The sequence below is a fragment of the Urocampus carinirostris genome, chromosome 17 (assembly GCF_059441175.1).
Source record: "Urocampus carinirostris isolate Australia breed hairy pipefish chromosome 17, RoL_Ucar_1.0, whole genome shotgun sequence".
In the NCBI taxonomy this organism is placed as follows: Eukaryota; Metazoa; Chordata; class Actinopteri; order Syngnathiformes; family Syngnathidae; genus Urocampus; species Urocampus carinirostris.
The window spans coordinates 13122032-13142912 of NC_142365.1; the positions used below are offsets into that span (position 1 = coordinate 13122032).

The window sequence follows — 20881 nt, forward strand, 5'->3', positions numbered from 1 at the left end:
ATTCTGATTCTTTTTCTAGTTTTTCCTTTCTTTTTGTTCCTTTACTCTTCTTACATTTCAATCCCTTTCCCTTTTTTCTTGTCTTTCTTTCTTTCTTTTTTCTATTTTTCTTGTATGTTTTGTCTTTCATTTTTCCTTCTTTCTGTTTTTCATTTTTATTTCTTTTATACTTTGTTTTTTTTGTTTTTGTTTTTCATATTTCTTCTTTTCTTTCTTTTTCTTTTTTTAATTTCCTTGTTTTTCTTTATTCATTTAACTTTTCTTTTTTTCTTTGTTTCCTTATCTTTTCAGCTTTTTGTTTTTTTCTCTTTTCTTTTTTATTTCTTTTTTGTTGAGATTCTGAACTGAATGAAGAGACAGAAAGGCACTGTGGGAGGTAGTTCAGCAATGGACGATTGGTATTTTCACAATGCCATGACGCACCAATAGTATACCAGTATTTTATATGGTGTTGACCGTAAGCAGACTGGTTGGTATCTTAAATAATTTGTTATTGACGTCATATGTTGGGCTTAATGCTGTAAAGAGAAGGCAAAAAATGATAATTCCTCGCTGTATTCTGGGTATAAAACCAACAGTTATCGCTGTTTTCAGCTAATTAGGTCGCGAGACAGACGTCAGTCTGCCCTTTTTTGTATCACACACAATTCATGTCATGCTAGCGGATTCGCCATTTCAATGTACATTGAATCAATGGGAAACAAAACAGTTATTTGTACTACACTAAGAGTTTTTTTTTATTACGCTGCTGTTGGGACAGTTAGTTTTCAGTGAGAGAAGTTTGTAAGGGACTGCGGCCACTTTACTTGCACTTTCTTTGAGTATATTACTGCGCTCTTGTTAGCATAGCTCGTTAGCATATAACAAAAACGAATACAAGTGTTTTGTAATAAAGGAAAACTTGTAAATTATGGGATATAAAGGATGTGCAGTTTGTGGTCTGTTGCATAGGGTTGGTGAGGATAGTGATGTTTCTCTCCGGTTACTCTGAATGGGTGGAGATGGCACCACTCATTTTGTGGATTTTGATGTGCTGGGTCACTCATTTGTATAGCCTCTACATAACATTATCTCTAACAAATCTGTATCTATGTTTAGTTGATCGCCAACATTTTGCATCCACCCTTAAAAGGTTATTATTAGCTGTATTTTAAGAACATTTTGCATAATAAGGAAGAAATGATACAGCTATGCTATCAGAAGTGTCTGAAACTCTGAAAAGTTGCCTGCCCAGCCATAAAGTTGCATGCCCCATTTTTCACAACTTGAAACGCAATAAGATGACTAATTGCAAAAAAAACATTGTTGCAGAGTATTAAGGATTGATAATCAGAATATATAACAGAACAACTATTCAAAACTATGTTTATTATGAATTTACTTAGAACATTCATTGCATGCATATGACATCGCTGTTTTCCATCTGCCATCAGTATGTACCTATATTTACTCATCTTCATTCATACAATGTTCGCATTGCCTCGTCTGCTACAAGCCACGTCAACTCCTCTTTCCACGATGCTTTTAATGTACGTTTACGTTTTGTAGCGTCATCAATTTTGTTAGCTTCTTTTGAATATTTCTTATGGGGCTGAGGTTTTGGCTTGATTTCTAACCAATTTTTCTTGGGTTCTCTGTGTTTGGAAAATGATATGCAAATGCACGACCTTATAATGCTCAGGAGAGTCCGGTTATTCGATGAAGGCTTCTGATTGGCTGCCGAGTATGCAAATTGCCTAACGAACTGAAATTCCAAAATTTCCAAACCGAACGAAGATTTCGAAATCGGAATAAAGCCAACGTTTGATTTGAAAAACATATAAACAAATAAATAAATAAAAAAAAGATGTCGGCCACCTGGGCAGGGACGTTGTGTAAGTTGTACGCCCGACATAAAAGATGCACACCCCGGGCGTCCGGGCAGACGTTATTTCAAACACTGCTGTCAGGAATAAATGCTGAAGAGTCACTCTTGATTGTTACACCCGCTCTATTTGCTCCTCGTGTGATACATGGATACCGTATTATGGTGGGCGTGGCTTTGCGCTCTCTACCGGATCTATTCATCGTTTCCACAGCCGAGCTTACCTCCACTTTCACACCCGCCTGGAAGCTAATCCCGTCGGGGATGGTGGTCTGGAAGTCGGCGATGGTGTAGAACTCTTCCTCAACCTGGGGAGGACCCGGCGGCTTGGGGAGGTTGCTACCTCGCGGCTGTAAAAAAAATTGATGACGTTTTAGGAACAGACTGCCTTTACAGATGTACCTACGAACATTTTGATGTCTTACAATGGACAGATCTCGGCGCGGTGGTGGTCTTTGTCTCAGTCCGAATTCTGCAGTTAAGAACAAGAAGTGTTAATTCCTAATAAATCTAAATCCTCAAAGTCAGGGGAGTCAAACTCATTTGATCTCAGGGGCCACAACAAGGTAAAAGCACACTCCAGGAACCGGACTAGTAAATGAATGGCATAAAAAGTACATATTGGCTGGAGGGCTGGGGGTCTTTTTGGAGGCTCATGATTAAGTTATGATTCAGAGGTGTAAAGTTTGGCTAGAAAACCAAAATAAAAGTTTGCCCCCACCCCGCCTCAGTATTTGTTTCCCTTCGCTAAGATTTAAACTTGGTAAAAAAACAATTAAAATTATTTCCATTCTAGTTAAATGGACAGTGTGTGTTATTTAGCCCCTCCTAGTGGTTAGAAAAAACATTCATTAAAAAAACAACAATAATAATTTGGATGATGGGCAAAAATACATAAACTTTCATATAAAAGTGCACTTTTTAAATTTGAATTGGTCCACAGAAATGTGTATGTATATTACATAAGGTGAGACTCACTAAGAGCTGACATGTTTTCTTCTATATTTCTTCTTCTTTTCTTTCTTATCATTTTTATTTTTTCCTTTTTATTTCTTTCCCCTTTTTCAATTTTTGTTGTCTTTTTCTTCCCTTTGTTTTGCTTTTTTTTGCCTTTTTTTTCATAGTTTTTTTTAGCTCAGGAGGTAGAGCGCTCGTCTTGGGATCAAGAGATCGCAGGTTCGATTCGCGGCTCCTCCGTGTTATATGTCGAAGTGTCCTTGGGCAAGACACTGAATCCCTAATGCCCCCAATAAGCAGGTAGGCGCCTTTCATGGCTGCATGGCCGTTATTAGTGTGTGAATGTGTGTGTGAATGGGTAAGTGTGAAGCACATTGTAAAACGCTTTGGGAGGTCTTCATTGACTTGAAAAGCGCTATGTAAATGCAGACCATTTACAATCTCTTCTTTTTTTTGTTTCTTTGCAAAAAGGTTGGCGAGAAAAAAAATAGTCCCGTCTGGTCACTTAGAGTCTCCATAATATGCAATTTCCTCATCTCTGCTTGCACTACACAACACAGTGACATTGAGTGGTCAAATGTTACACACTGTCCCTTTAATGCAACTCATAGAAACTCATGCAAACTGGAAACTGACAAAAATAGTATACAAACGCACATTTTGGTGCAAATAACTTAAACGATTGATTTTATGATTTAAAAGTAGTTTTCGGCTTGTTATTTCCATTACTTCTTTTTTAGAGAAAATAACATCAAATGTTCTCTGGTTGATAATGGTAGTCACCAAAAACAGCCACAGTTGCTTTTGTGGTGCCGGGGGTTGGCGACATAAGGTAGACATTTAAAACTGCAGGTCAATGTTTGACATAATGCTTTTTTTTTTCCTCTTGCGCTTCTCTCAGCATTGTCTTGCAGGCTTGATTATATCTGTTGGCGGGCGTGATCCGGCCCGTGCCCCGCATGTTCCCCACCACTGGTTTACGTCCACTTACTTTTGTTGTCAGAGAAGAAGGAGAGTCTGTTCTCTTTCTGGTTCCCGTCTCGGTTCTCCCGATTCTGCTTGGAGAATCCGTCCAGGTCGTTGGCGCTGGCGTGCGTGACCTGCTTCTGGCTTTGTATATCAGCTTTCTTCAAGTAGGAGGCCGGGGCCCAGCCCTCGCGTCCTTGGTACCTTGGTATCAAACGATACATTGTGGGTTTAAGGTGCTGAGAAACTGGGGTTAAGACTATTTGGGTGGGCTTAGTAAAATAAGAGAATTTATCCCCTTGAATTAAGATGTGGAACCTCCTCTTCTGACGTTCTCACTGTACTATGTGGTAGTAGATTATTTTTTTATCCACTTTTTATGTCATTTTCCCCACTATACAGTAACAACAACACATTATTTAGCAGTGTTTTTTCGTATGAAAATGCAACTTACAATCCAATACTGTATTTTGGATAAATATACTAAAGATAAATAAATCAAGATTTTATTTTTAAACCACTGGAGATATTGACATTTGTGCCATGCGATATTATCCGATTTGTGTGCCTGTGCGGTCTAGCGCCTGGCAGAGTAATCAGGAACTACATGTAGTATTTTATTAACTGTTTCCACCAAATGATTTACATTGGGTATCACGTGCTATGCGTGTCACTAGCAACACTAATATAAGTTTAAAATGTAATTGTTTTATAATTTTCCTTTGAGGGGAAAAGTTCTGATTTCTTGTTTCTTCACTACAAGGAAAAGAAAAAAGAAAAAAATGTAACAGGAGTGGGCACTTAAAAGCCTTGGGTTCAGCCTTCTCCCTCTGGCCACATGTTTATGTAAAATATTATTGTATTGTTCAGCTGTTTTTTGTTTTTGTGCAAATATTTGGTTGTTCCCTCTAGTCAATTAGTTGTTGATGCTGATTTTATCGTTTTTTTTTGTGTTGTGCCCAAATAAACTTCTTTCATTCAAGCATTCAATGTGCCTCTCTTTGTTTAGTCGGCATCATATAAAATGCTGGTCTGCTATTGGTTTGAGTGTTAGCATCTTCAATATGCTGGAATGCTATTGGCTGAATTACCTCCCACAATGCCTTTCTCTTTCTTAATTTAATTCTAAATCTTGAGTGCCTTTGGAAGTCTGTAATACAATACATGGCTTGCATTGATGCAAAAGGGAGAAGAAAAAAACCTGATTATCATGAACATTTAAGCAATTATCAATAATTACAAAGATGGAAAATAAATCTTCTTAGGCCATGACAATCCTCGCAAGGGGAGGTTTCAGTTTAAATTTAAATCCACCCCTTTGTGTCCACCCGCTATTCCACTCTACCAGCTCTATTCAGATCACACTAAAGGTAAATCAAATTCCTTTTTTTTTTATTACATTTAACATATATCTACTTATGCTATTTGATCCCATACGCATATATTAGACAAAGGTCTTTATACTGTTGTGTCATTTATTTGTAATTATCCGGGGTAACAAGGGTTCACAAGGCACTAGCTAATTACCATAGGTTTCTATTCTCCGCTAAACGTCAATTTCCTCACCTCAAATCGGATTGTCTTATCCCGGCAGTCTACTGTATCTATAGAAAAATTATATATTCAATATTTTATTTAAACATTACTTGATCTTCCACCAGCCCTCCAAATTCTTCTGAACGACCTCCACAATCATTCCTCTCTCCAGGTCGATCTCGTCTTGGTCCCTGGCCGAATAAGGATAAACCACGGAATATTTTTCCTCTGAAAAAGGAACAAAAACAAGTTATAATTTCCATGATGGTGGCCTCTGCGTTCTATGCTGCTTTTGAAGAAAGTGAGAAAATGGGACTTTTCAGATTTTGATACCAGAATGTGAGTGCAGAAATCTTCACTCAAGTTTAAGTTGCAAAACTGGATGGAAAAAATAGGACCCAGTCCTCATTTTTGTTTTTTTCCCATTTTGCCTTGAACAGTTAAAAAACAAACACACAAACGGAAAAAAATCAATTTCCCACGTACTTTAAAGCAGCATATGAACGCAGTGAATATAAGTCAATGTTCCATTTTCTTGATTTTTCCTTATTTGGGTATTTGTTTATCTTGACACAAAATAACTGAACCGACAAATAAATAATTATATGTAGAACAATTTCATTTAGTAGATGACGTCTGGGGTGTGGAAAAGGGAAACATTTGTAACATGCAATTAATATAAATAACACATGCAAACAGGCACTGAAAAAAAACGTAAATAAACTTGAAATAGTTGTGAGTGTTTTAGTAGTTTTAATGGTTTCAAATGACATTTTTATTTTCACAGGAGCTAATAATTACATTTCTTTAATTACTTTATAAATAGTTATTCTGTTTAATTTCCAAAAAGGTGAATATTTAAAACTTTAAAAAGGAACCTAGTGCATCCATTTTGATTTCACCTTCTAAACTATCTTCTAATTCCATTGGCTAAGACAAATGAATGACGTTCAAATCGACCAATCAAAATGTTGGACTTCTATTTTGTTTCTTTAACTCCTATCATCGACACACGAACTTCTTCACACGTTGACAACTTTTTTATTATTATTTTTATACAGCATTTAGTTTAAAATTAAATTATTTACGCTACTAGAAATTTACGACGTTGCTGTTTGGATATTATCTGCACTTTTAACATAAGAAAGGACGTTTATTTGGAAGATGCCAAAATAGAACTACCGTATTTTCTGCACTATAGCGCGCACCGGGTTATAGGGCGCACCCCCAAAAAATAGTTTTTGGTCCTATATCTTCCATAGATAAGGCGCACCGGATTATAAGGCGCTACAATGGGAACGTCGACAAAACAGTCAGATGATTCAGTCAAACTGATTACCCCCTTAACATTCCCAAAGCTTGCAAAGAAGCAAATACGTGTCGTAGACACGTGCTGATGCGGTGTCCGTACGATGTCACTCAAATGCGTCATTTCAAATATCATTCGGAAGGTTGAAGTCTTGAGATTCAAGAAATGCCAACCATTCCTTAGTTTTTATTTTATTTTTCCCTCGCAACTTTATTGTGCATATGACAATAAACACTTGGAATTGAGTTTAATTCACTCAACTCATCACAGCAACATCAAGATCGTTCTAAAACAAGATACCGGGAAAATATAAAGCCGCATAGCTCACCTAAGTTCTCACGTTCAATAATGATACGCAATCATGGTCTTCTTACAACCGTGAGTGTAGTAAATCCAGGAGAGTAAAATATTTACAAATACAGACTAATGAAACATGTTTCTTTATGGCGTACTTTAGCAAGCTTGCTATTCAGTCATCATTTTCGGCCAATTGCAGGGTTTGTTTTGGCCCTCTAGCCTATCCAAGGTTTCGAATAACTTCAGCCAATAGCGATCGATTTAACGGATGATTGACACATCTTTTTCGGCCAATTGCAGGGTTTGTTTTGGCCCTCTAGCCAATCCGAGGCTCCGAATAGCTTCAGCCAATAGCGATCGATTTAACGGATGATTGACACATCTTTTTCGGCCGATTGCAGGGTTTGTTTCGGCCCTCTAGCCTATCCGAGGCTCCGAATAACTTTAGCCAATAGCGATCGATTCAAATGATGATTGACACATTGGTTAGCCAATGAAACGCCGGTATATAAATCCCAGCATACACCGCGGACTACTCCACGTTCGGGGGAAAATCGAGTCGGCGGCTGTTGCGTAAGTTGCGAGACCTTGCGATTTAATATTGAGCCATATATAAGGCGCACTGTATTATAAGGCGCATGGTCAGCTTTTGAAAAAAATTAAGACTTTTAGGTGCGCCTTATAGTGCGGAAAATACGGTAAGTTGCCGCTTTATTTGACGGGTGCTCGCTAACAACACTATATTAGCGTGCTAAAAACAACATAGGCTATATTTTATTATTATTATTATGAATAAATATAGTGTAACAATCAAGACGTTTTCCGGGTACCTCACAGAGCCAAAGTAACCAATATGTATGTTCTATATTTGCGAAACAATCCCCAAATAAATTAATTCAAACCATGGGCGTAATGGTGTTTTTGGGTGCTCAAAGACCTCCACCAAATTCAACCTAAAATCCCCCACGAAATTATCGTGTTTTAAAAAAAAATATTCCTTTAATAAAGGAGAGGATTGGCTTTAATATGATGGAAAACGCTGGATAAAAAACTAAAGAAAATAAAAATGTGACCAACCCAGGGTCAGAAATATCCCACTGTCTTGAAATGGTTCAGTCTGTTTGATTCCTAGCACCGCTATTTCCCTCCTCCCTGCTAGTGTCAGTCGCGGCATAGAGGCGGAGTCTGTGGAGGGTCCAGTGTATTATTGTGAGATTATTGTATCCAGTGGTTATGTTGAAAATCCATTTACCACCCAATGACTTTTTAAGATCTTTAACAGATATTACTCCTCATTTTAGCTGCATTGAACCATAGCAATTGTGTTTCTGCTAACCAACAAGCGTATTGTGATGATAAATGGGAAGAGACACTCCTAAACAGCTTTGAATGATCATAAATCACTTTAAGTGAAATGAAAAGACTGAACAATTTAACCAGTCAGAGATAGCTCTGAACCTAAAATGGCCACCGATTCAAACATCAGTAAAAGAGTAGTATTCAAGTCACTGGCTGTATTTAACACAAAGCAGTTTTCACAATTGTTATGAAATTTAAGGTATGTTTTGGCTCAAACTTTAGCCTTTTAGCTCCTCTGTAATTGTATATATAATTAGTTTTAACTTCACAATATTAGTGTGTTTGAAAAAAATCAATAGGTGGTCCTGTGTTACGTCACAAAAAAGGCAAAACCAAAAAGTAGGGTTTGTATTTTCAAAAGATTGATACAAAATAAGTTCTAACATCCGTACGAGAACAATGATTAAGTTAATAACTGTGTATATTTATACAATAAAAATAAAAAGGCCTTAGAAAAACTTAAAAAAAAGCAAATATGGTAATCATCTCATGGACTTTACAATTAATATGTGCACAAAGGATTCTTCTCACAACTCTTTGATCTGATATTTGTACATGTGCATTTGATGAATGTAAATCATATCGACCAAAATATCGATATTATCGATACTAAACAACTACTTGGTTTGGATCAATACAGTTGTCCTGGGATTGCTACTTCACACCTCCACCAATTTCCTCAAAGTACCACTTTTCAAAGTAAATGGCACAGCCCCTTCTCTCTCCCTCACACAGTGCTCTAGGCACTCTTAAGTTTATGGAAGAGTGTGTGCCTGACGGGCACACTTTTAGCAACTCTCCCTACCTGGTGTGCTGCTCCACCCAAGAGAGGGACACATTTATGCATGCAACCTGCAAGAAGCTAAAAATGACCGAAGCAAACGGGAAGTGCAGCATGTGTTTTTTTAGTTACAGAAAAGGACAATGCCAGGTGTAATTTTCGTGGTAAAGAGCAGTGTTCTCGTTAGCCCGCGTCCCTGCGTCCTAAACACATTATTTTTGCTGGGGACGCATTGTGTCAAATCATTGTGCGTCCCCAGGACGCAACTTTTTTGACACGAAATTGTCATTATCATTTTTTAACAAAGATTTACCGCACTCCAAACTTTTCGTCAGGCAGATCCGCCATTGTTGTTTTGGTCTCGCGGTTCGAGTTTTCGTCTGCACGCCGATCTCGAGTTCGAGTTGTGTAGTGAAAGTCTGTCTCTTTTTAGAGAACCGGGTTTTTCGGCTCAACTCGTTAAAGAGCCGGCTCTCAAATGGCTCACTTGCTTTGATGCATTATATTACGAATGATTATGTTGTATAAAGAAGTTAAGAACAAAAGGAAGTATAAAAGGAGAAAATGAAAAAAGACAGGTGATCCCTTTTAATCAGTATATTACCAACAATAATTTAATGCAGAAAATGAATTAATAATTTGAATAAGAAAATGTATTATTCTACCTAATTATATTTGTATGTATTTTTTCCTTCTACAGTGAACGTCCAAGCGACTTCATTTTGAACTTTTTTTATGATAAATCTCATTCATGTCGAGCAACTCAGTGTCTCACAACAAAATCTTCATAAACAATATATATGATATAAGGAAACACATGTACAATATAACATGTTAAACTACATAAATAAACATGTTTGAAAAAAAAAAGATGTTTTTGTATTTTGTAATGGAAAATACGACAGTTTGAAAGGGCATGGAGCACACTAAATTTTGGGGACCCATAGATCTCTGTTGGGACCCATAGATTTTTGAGCATGCGAGTCCCCGGGACCCATCACTTTTCAGAGGTAAAATGAACACTGAAAGAGGTCTACTACTGTGTCAACACCAGTAATTTACATAAAATCATAAAAAGAGCTGACCCTATAGAGAGCATGAGCTGCAACCATTAATGCAAACAGGTTACTGTTCCTGAACAAAAACCTATAAATCAGTTGTTATTATGGCAACATAGCCAATGAGAGACAATTTATCTGCATTACTATGTTCAAATTATTGTGGAATGGAAGTATTTTTGTTCTCTAGTTGACATTGTTAAACAGTATTTGTATTTTTGTTACATTGCTGCTTTTTAGATCGTATTCTCTTGGCTTTTGTTTTCAAACAGTTGTGATAGAAACATCCCTATTAGTTTGTTTGTACTGTTAATGTTTGCAGGGTAGCTTTTCGATAAAAGATGGAACTATTTTAGTGCCTAAAATCATTTTATTGTGTTTATCAGAATTATGAACTAACTCAAGGGGGAAGGGTACAATTGATAAATAATCATAATATTTCCAAGCCAAAAGTAATGGCTCAATATTGATCGATACTACAGTGTATTTACTTTGACCGGATCAATACTAAAATTCCCAGTATTGCCCAGCCCTAGAGGAAATATTCTAATGTAATAGAAATTGATCTTCCATTTTTACTGCAAGGATTTAATCCACAAACATGAGCCCTCCATTGAAGGCACATCATGCATAAAATCCGCATGCATTACACAGACAAACACACATTTATGAGTCAGAAGGAGAGGAAAAAAAGTCGTGCATTCCACCTTGCCCAAAGCCCGTGCTGAAAAGATCCCCTAAAGTTCGACGGCGGCCCACATGCCTTGGCATAGACCAGAATCTCCGAGGTGCTGACGCGGCAGCGGGATAAGGCAAGACAGGAAGTAATGTTACACCTCAACCCATCTGGAACTTCTAAATAAAAGCCAGGCTCGGATTCAGTCTAGAAATGCGTCTGACGTTAAATTGTTCTCAACGTTCTCCTAAAGATCTCTCACAAAGTTGAAGAATCAAAACCACATCTCCAACAAGAAGGCTTTGTTCATGTTAGTACCTTCTTCTCCTGGAAGACTGAAGTCATCGGGGTCATCTTGGGCCTCCAGGCAGGTGGCGGGAACCCAACCTTGGGCGTCTTGTGAACTTACAAACCACCAGCCTGCCGGGAGAAATTAACCAAGGGGAAATAAAATGAAAATGTTAGAGCTACAGTAGACCCTTGGGATAGGTTATTAATCCGTTCCAAGGTGAGGATTGCGACTTGAAAATTGCTATATAGGGGGGGGATAGAAACTTAAGCAAAACTGTCTCTGACCCTGTTTAAAGGACCTGATGTGCCTATCAAGTTTTAAAATATATTTCCCTGTACAGATGAACAGATACAAAGTATATAAAAGGGAAAAAAATAGTCTGCTGCCACCAACTGAAATGGATGAGTGTTAGTTACTTGGATATTCACTGAAGAAAGAAAACACATTGAACACACTTATGTTCTATAGCTTATTAATGGCCTATATTTCATTATGACAATATATGTGTATTAATTGTTATTGCAGCCTGGTCACCCTGGAAGTGGATTACCTCATGTCCAGTCCCATCTCAAGGTTTTTTTCATTTTCCTTATGTTGAGGTTTTTGGGTTTTTCCTTGCCCTTATGTAGGTTTTAAATCAGGGGATCGTGTAATAATAGTATGTAGTTTGCAGTAATCTGTGGTCTATGCAGCCCTTTGAGGCTCCTTTTGATAAAGGGCTAAACAAACGAATAAACATGACTTGACTTGACATGAGTAGCTTATGCGTTCTGAACCTCCGGTACCCCAGATAAACTCTCTAAATAACTAGATAGGATATCGTAAGTAAGTACTACTTTTGTGTAATACACGTGAACATGATTAAATATCATTATAAATAAATCTACATGTAAATAAAAAAGGAAATGTAATTTATTTTTGGTGTGACGTGACTTAAGCTGGTCGAGCAAGGTTAGCGGGTGGATGCAGAGAAGGGAGGATACTTCAAATTGAACTTAAAACTGATTTTAAACATTTAACTTGTGAGGATTGTCATGCCCTTAGAATATTGCTTTAACCCCCTCTATATTTTTAACAAGCAATCACTTGTTGGAGCTGTGGTTTGTTGAAACGTGTGTAAAAGAAACAATTGCTTCAATCAAGGTGTTGGTTCGAATAAAAGATTGGATTTGACTGCTTGGAGTGGTCAGGGTGTTTATAAATTATTTTGGTATTTATTGGGGGTGCCTTGACACAAGATCTAGCAAACAACAACAGGCCTTAACTACAACTGTTTAAATGTTCACGGAAATTGGTTCAGCTGTTTCAAAGCTTTTGAATCACATACAAACACAAAAATCAAGTTTTATAACGTAGTTTAGATTCAGATAAAAGCACTGATCCTTGATTTGTTACGGCCATGCAACCTAGCGGGGGTAGCAATTTGTGTGCCTTGTTTCATTTTTCAATGTCTTGATAATTGTAAGCCTTTTTTCTATGGTTATCATGTTTTACTTCTACCTCTAGCATGACTGCAAGCTTTGTTTTTTTGGTTTGAACAAATTTATTGACACTAAAAACAGAAAACAATCATGACAATCTCAACAGCAATTAAGCACATTCACAATATTATATTCCAATATTACGTTTTTAACAGCAAACACAAAGTGAGGTTTGAACAAACCTTCTCGAAAATCAAACATATTCACAATTTCATTATATAACATCTTTGTTAGTGTCAATAGATCCGTCCAGGCCAAAGTCGATTGTCCTCGGTCTGAACAAATCCACTGACACCAACAGCAGCAAAACACAGCCATCAAGCATATTCACAATTTTTTTATATTTGACAATATGACGTGACGATATGACGTTTTAACATTTTTTCCTGACATTTTCAACATCAATTAAACAATTTCAGAGTTATTTTCTTTTAACAGTAGTTAACCAGCGTGTAAAAGGCAATACTATTGTGCAAGGGCATAGCTCTGCCATCCCACCCTCCCAAGCAGCATTCTTCCAGTCCTCTGTGTGGGTCCTTTCCCTTCTGCGTGGGTCCTCTCCCTTTGGTAGTTCAGCCAATATTCTTCAAGTATTTTCATTTGCCGTAACATAAACCAATAGACTAGCATCTTATATGACGTTGACCATTAGCAGACAGGCAGTTTAGAGATGTGACGTGTAGTACAAACACTGCAAAGTTTGATTTTTTTCAAGTATTTGTGTGCTTGAAATAATTTGTTGTTGATGTTGTACATTAGGGAGAATGTATTTTATGAGGGGGCAAAAAAAACCAAACCAGAATCTTATATGATCTCGACCAATAGCAAAAGCTGATGTCGCATGGTGGGCATAATGCCATTAAGAAGGGGCGAAAAACATCTTATTCAACATTGTAAAGCGTTGTAGTGCATAGCCACCTTATCCCAGGGGTCTACAGTAATTGAGAACCAGATGAAAACCAAATGTCTGAAAACGTGAGGAACCCACCTGACTCATTCTTCTCAATGACCTCCACCACCTGACCCACTTGGAGACTGATCTCTGAGCTCTCCTGCTTGTCGTAGTCAGTAACTGCAACGTACTGGTCCAGAACAAGTGGGTCAGCTGAATTTCCGTCTCCTGTCCACAGTTAAGGATGACAAACACGTTTAAAGGTATTCCTAAACAGATTTTTTTTTGCAACACAAAATATGTACCGACGCTGCCCAACTTACGACCGAGATCCGGACGATCGTTCGTAAGTTGAATTCAATCGTAAGTTGCTTCAGTGCTATATTTTGTATGGAATGTATGTTTACGGTTCATAGAAGTATGTTTAAGGCTTGTATAAGTAACTTGTATTCTTTTGTACTAAAAATAAAATGAGCATTTCATAAAACAATATGCTCTATAAAGATAAAGTTAAATATAACTTACTTTTAGAAGATGGGCTTCAAGATGGGCAACATCCTCCATGGTCGAAAAAAGCGTTCCGACCATTTTCTCAACCGCATTAAGCTTTCGTATTCCACTTTCATTTCAAAAGAAACAACTCGCCTCTTCTTTACACTTTACACCAACCATATTGAATGATTGCACGAGATATTAAACAATAAAAATGTCAAAGTTCTTAGTGCGCTGGAGTTAATATAGACATAGACAGTATAGAAAGTTTACACACAAACTAGGAAGAGTAAGCTGATTTTTTTTTTTTACTTCCACAGCACTGTCTTCTACTCGGAAAAAAATGCACACGATACAAAATCTAACTTACAGCAATGTCCGGATATTTTTTGACATCGTGAAGAAAATCTTCTTATCTACCTTTCAGCGTAAGTCGAGCGTCTGTAGTGTTCCTACCCACAATTATGCAAATATGTTGCAAAATATTCCACACGCCGGGGGACTAGAGAAATTTAGTCTCAAAGTTGACCCATCTGGCTTGTTTCCTATGGAACTGTGACACCATTGAGGGACACACAACACTTTGAACATGGGATATCCCATTAACACATCATGTGATGCCAGCTCCTAAACAACCAGCGATTGTTGTGAACACAAATTCTCTGACCCCCGATTTTGGCCGATTATGACGAAAGAATGTCCCTGATATGCTAGAGAAAAAATTTATAGTGCCAGATAACTAGATATACAACCGGATCAATTCAAATCAGTAGTTGATTTAAATGACTAAGACAAACTTGACATCTGCCACAAAGATAAGGAGTGATTAATTCATCCAAAGATTTGTAGGTTATGTTTAAGGCCCTTCTATTGAGATAGTCTCATCTCATCTCATCAGCCGTACCGCTTATCCTCATTAGGGTCGCGGGGCGGCTGGAGCCCATCCCAGCCATCTCCGGGCAGTGGGCAGGGGACACCCTGAACTGGTTGCCAGCCAATCGCAGGGCACACAGGGACAGACAACTCATTCGCTCATTCACACCTAGGAACAATTTGGACCGGCCAATTCACCTGAAATGCATGTTTTTGGAACGTGGGAGGAAACCGGAGTCCCCGGAGGAAACCCACGCAAGCACGGGGAGAACATACAAACTCCGCACAGGATGTCTGGAGCTGGATTTGAACAACGACAGGTTCCCATGACATGAACTGTGCCGCACAAGCGCTAACCACTGCGCCGCCGTGCTGCTATAGTGTTTGATATAATTATCATTTTCTATCCCTTTATGATGTAGGTCATTTCGGAATTTTTCATTATGGAATGCTTTTGCTTGCAATTGGGAACACACAGTTGGGAATGAACATATACATGTATTCAGTGTTTTTAAATATAGAAATTGCAGTGCAAATATCACATAAACCTTGTCTAGATGCATTGTTTACTCCCTCTTGAACTGCACGTTGAAATGCGCCTAGCACAACAACACACCACACTTGTGTGTTCTTCACAAAAATTGACTTATTTCTCGCAACTTTTTTGTCTTTTGGTTGGTAAATAAGTCTGACCCCATAAGCCGTACCATTACTCCTTCCACCTGCGACACAATGCCTGAGCACAAAAACTACCAAAACTTTGCTCAAAAGACTCATAACCTCTTTGACTAAATAACACGTAAAACAATATGGCGACTGCCTTGCTAGGGTGCTGGTGTTCCTTCAATGACGTCACAGCTCAGGAAGACTAACACAAGACATGCTGTGTTCAAAATGCATTATCTTGGAAAACAATTTAAACAAACTGATATAATACATGTAGATTTCACGTTAAAACTATGTACAATCGTCTCACAATTTCCATGTTTAAGTATTTGGAATTACCTTTAACCTCAGGTAAGATTGTGCAAAGCCTCCACTCAAATCGTCATTTTATCTCATGAAGGGGATGTCCCCTAACGTTTTATTACCATGACATAGTTTGGAGTGGCTTTATCTGACTTTAGCGTAACTTTAAAGTGACAGTGTGTAATGATTCAAGGTTTTTGTAGCTAAGAATGGCAGCAGTAGCCGTTGTGATTGGAGAAGATACACTACAGAAGACCGTAGGATACCACTTGGAAAAAGGCCGTAACCAAATTCCAGATTTTTTTGCAGAAATTTAAGCCATTGAGTGGACATGAAAAGAGGTTGTTAGCAACAACCTAATACGGAGCATGCCTGATACACCCGTAGTGGCTGAAAAGAACAAATAGCTGGAGTTCAGAGCTAATGGAAGTAGCAAACTTTAGTGGCCTGCAGGTTGAAGGATGAAGCAAGCTTTATTTACAAGGAGTCACTATCGATCAACTGTTTTGACTAGCAGATAACCATAGCCAGACCAGTGGCTAAGATGAGTAGCTAGAGAAGGAAACAGTGTGAAAAGGAAGATGCTGGAATCACCTCATGCAAGTCTGAGCTGTTAACGGCCATAAGCTTTAAAAACCGGTAAAAGCACAACTGGGACAAGCGAGCTTCCAAAATGGTCAACCCGGCTTCCGCAGTAATAAAATGGCGGCCAAACATGTCAACTCATTCAAGTTGTGCATGTTTTTGGCCTATGATTTGAATCGTTTTATATTTATATGAATAAAAGGTTTTTTACACCTCTAGGGTCACCATATAATACATTACATTACAGAGAGCAAGAATAAGTGGAAAGCCAAACCTCAACTATAATTTCAAATTCATTAAAGGTATACACAAACGCATAATTAAACATATTGTCTTCTCATATGAAAGATTAACCAAATATTCTTTGTAATATTTCGAATTTAGAAAATATAGTATAAATATCTGTTCGCGGTACTCACTGTTTTTCCCTTCATAAACATTTGAGTTGACAGCGGTAATGTTGTTATTACACCACCAGAGGGAGACATACCATCTTATCCCATTGCGTTTGAACTGTCAGAAAACAGAATCTATTTAAAAAGCTACTCACCTGATTTCTTTTTTCCTGCTGGTTCCCTGATTAAAAAAGGAGAAAAAGATAAGTAAACCTACATTACTCATTTGCAATGCAAAATAATAGCAGAGCATTGCTCAAGAGCAACAACAAATGTGAGTCAGCAACCACATCCCCAAACTTCAGCGCTCTTTATTATCTTCCTTTTTCATTTTCACGCTGCCTGTCTTGTTCAACTGTTTGCTTTTATCAACAAGAAGTGCGCCGAGATCATAAAAGATTGCTCGCCTTGTCGATTGTAGCGGTCAGGTCTCAATAAATCATCACAAGCAATAAGTGAGAATACAAAACAAAAGCTACCTGGGAGGACTAGCAACACAATGTAATGGAGATTGTGTCAAGTCAATCTCATAACAGGCCCAGATATTTTTTTTTTATTAATAAAAAATATATCTTATAGAAGATCCCTGGGATGCGGCGTCCATAGCTTAAGAAGTTTTCACTCTATGTGGGATAGACAGGGTAGGGTTACTTTAACTTGATTACTTTCAATTACTTTTGGATTACTCCAATACCAAATATGCTAATAAAAGACAAAAGAAACTAAATGTGAATACAATTACTAAATTTTGTGCAGGCTTGGGGAATAACGGAATGCATGGAACGGCAAAAATGATGTTGGCAAGCTGTTTGGATTTATTTTCATTTTGTTTCTGTCGCATTTTATGTTAGTTTTGCCGGAGATCAAAGAGATCAAAGCCAGGAAAGAAAGCTTACCACGTGTTGTGAGTCATCATTTTATTCATATTTAGTTTCTTTTGTCTTTTATTAGCATATTTGGTATTGGCGTAATCCAAAAGTAATTGAAAGTAATTAAGTTAAAGTAACCCTACCCAACCCTGGGGATACATTGGGTTTTCAGCCCCTCTTTACAGCATTTTTTAATTATGCAAAATATTCAAAAAATGATAATGTGTGTCCAAAAACGTATAAAATCAAATTTGTGTGAAGTCTGTGCGTATGTAGAGTTCCATCTCAAAAATGTCCGTCAGCCGTTCGTCAATGTCATATAAAAGACTGGTCTACCTTTGGTTTGCGTCACGACGTTTGTGAGTGTGATACAATACTGTATTTGCAGTGTATTTGATAGATATCGCCCAAAGATTTGCAGTAATGCTAAAGGAAGAAGCAAAAACATGATAACCATGAAATATTATCTGGTAATACAAAGAAGAAACAGGCATCGTTACCCACGATAAGCAACTCATTTGATTAATAAATACAAGTGTGACTTTTCATGGAAAACACAAACTTGTCCAGGTGATTCCAAACTTTTGAAGAGTAGTATATGTCTGTCTGTCGAAGCCATAGCCCCCAAGTGGGAGGTGGCTAGAAAACATTCACCAAACATTCATTCCCCTTCGCTCTTCCCAAACTGACACAGAACATTAAGCCCATAGGACAACAAGGGGTGAGTTGCTGTGCCATGCAACCCTTCATCAGCAAAGAGGCCCGACAGCATACACTGGTTTACACCCTCTGCATCATATGCGTCGACATTACTCATTCTTAACTATCCTTCTCCATTCCCATCTATCCCTAGCACACACTCTTGCATCCATTAGATTAACATACTCACATTCAGAGCATGTTAAAACCTCATCCATCTAACCATATTTGGGCCTTCCTCTCATTCTAGTTCCCAACACTTCTGCACTGCATACTCTTAGTCAAACGGCCTTTATCCATTCTACCCATGTATCCAAACTAGGGCTGCACGATTTAGAAAAAAAACAAAAAAAAAACTAATTGCGATTTTTCAGACCAGTACTGCAATTTTTTTTCTTACGTACATTTTTGGTGCTATTTTTTTTGTAAACACTAAACCATATTGAAATGCTAAAAACAGCACCATCTTCTGGTCGAGCTTGGTTATGGTTGCTTTCTGTTGACCATTTTTTACTTTTCAATTCCTCAATCAATTTACCCCTTATGAAATGCACTAAATAGCACTTCAAGCTCATTAAAATGGTGGTCTGGACAATTTTCAAACTAAAACATCACAAAATAACATTTTAATCATTTATTTTGACATAACCAAACCAAGTCAACCTTAACATAAATACAATTTTAAAAAAGGAAATAATAAACTCTTAAAAAAAAAATCAAGGAAATTTGCACAGTACCACAAGTCGCAAAATACATTGCACAGTTCAGCTTCCACTTTGGCCTTGCATTCGGCGTACGTTTCGGGAACAGCCACTTTAGTCAAATAAGTCCTCGAAGGAAGGGCTTATTTTTTATACATTGTGTGCAAAAGATTACGAAAGCCTTCGCCTCGAAACGGTGTTAAGCGGAAGCATTTCTTTGACGATATAGCGGGTCACAGCATTGGTTATTCCTTTGTGCCTTTGCAAACTTTTTTTTTAAATTTTAAGATGCTGATACAAATGACTTTCCTCTAAACCTAGCGATTACGCGAAAGAAAATTCTGCAACGGGCGTTTTTCTTCTCTTCCACGTCCGCTTCGTCAAAACCAAAACAAGTGATGTACCGCCCTTCTTCGGTACAAGCTTCGTTTCCTTCTCGTTTGTTGACTCTGGGACTATGTTTACGAATTCCGCTATAACGACTCAATGAGCTCACACGGTGGGTGTGGCATAGTGTGGTGCTTGTAAACATTGAATCACCTTTATTGGTTAGTGCTGTTATTAAAACTTGCCTCTGATTGTCCGGTGCTTTTAAAACTCGAACAGTAACAAATGTGGTTGGCCAGAACTCCATCACTCACTAAAAATCCTTGAAAAAAACTTTGTCCTTTGCCTTTTTACAACCGCACTACGTCTCATCGCGATGTCAATTCAATTTCGGTTAATCGTGCAGCCCTAATCCAAACCATCTCAGAACATTTTCATCAACCCTCTTAGCAAGCTCTCTCACCACATCAGTGATTCTCCTTACTTCCTCATTACTTAACTCATCCAGTCGTGTCACTACACGCATACTCAGTGTTCTCGTTTGCCCGCGTCCCTCCGTCCTAGACGCATCATTTTTGCTAAGGACGCATTGTGTCAAATCAACGTGCGTCCCTGGGATGCAACGTTTTTGACACCAAATTGTCATTATTACCCGATTACCTTTTTTTTTTTTTTTTTTTTTTAATAAAGATTTACCGCACTCCAAACTTTTCGTCAGACAGATCCGCCATCCGCCATTGTTGTTTTGGTCTCGCGCCGATCTCGGCAAACGAGATCTCGTTGCCTCGAGATGACGTCATTGTTGTGGCGGTTGTCGAGTGAAAGAGAAGTATGCCTCCAAAAAAACAGTTGGTATTAGGTGCAAATCAGCAAAAAATAGGTAATTTCTTCAGTGTCGTTAATAAGTCGAAACATAACACAAAAAGCGATAACAGCGGCAATAATTCCGGCACGAAAAAACGGCGGAGAAATTCTTCAGAAGACCGCGAAGGCAAGGAAAACACGTGTTTTGAAGCGAACGATTCGACAAAAGTAAATAAACAAAAGAATACTCCGAGCAAGAAAAGGAATTTTCTGCCAAAATGGACTAAATTATATTCCTGGTGATACTATGAGGAGGATGATAATGGATTGGACCTTGAGAAGGCATTACAACTATGGCGGGACAGCAAACCACGAAGAATATATGAACTGAAAAATTTGAAGTGATAACTGCTTGTTATTACCAATTAACTGTGATGATTAAAACTGCAAGAATATATAACTATTTCAGCAATATTATTTTGTATAGTGTACAATATTGTGAACTGAAAAATCTGAAGTGAAAACGGCTTTGTATTACCAATTAACTGTGATGATTAAAACTGAATGAATATATAAATTTATATGATATATTTGTCGCCGATTTACAATTTCAACCACGATAACACAAAATTTTGGGGACCCATAGATCTTTGTTGGGACCCATAGATTTTTGAGCATGTGAGTCCCTGGGACCCATCA

The 20881-nt window shown here is 37.9% G+C and overlaps 1 protein-coding gene across 2 annotated transcripts in view; it reads right to left on the bottom strand.

The window, feature by feature from the left end:
- sh3pxd2b (SH3 and PX domains 2B) overlaps window positions 1–20881 on the bottom strand; it is a 58039-nt gene that overhangs the window by 3483 nt on the left and 33675 nt on the right. The window contains exons 6-13 of one of the 2 annotated variants that reach the window (XM_088320501.1): window positions 16938–16963; window positions 13565–13696; window positions 11122–11223; window positions 10835–10918; window positions 5434–5551; window positions 3813–3991; window positions 2290–2336; window positions 2089–2214 (exon numbers count right to left, since the gene is read on the bottom strand). In XM_088320501.1, coding sequence (XP_088176627.1) covers window positions 2089–2214; window positions 2290–2336; window positions 3813–3991; window positions 5434–5551; window positions 10835–10918; window positions 11122–11223; window positions 13565–13696; window positions 16938–16963 — 814 coding nt within the window. The remainder of the gene's footprint in view (window positions 1–2088; window positions 2215–2289; window positions 2337–3812; window positions 3992–5433; window positions 5552–10834; window positions 10919–11121; window positions 11224–13564; window positions 13697–16937; window positions 16964–20881) is intronic. The other variant, XM_088320502.1, reaches the window with a different exon arrangement.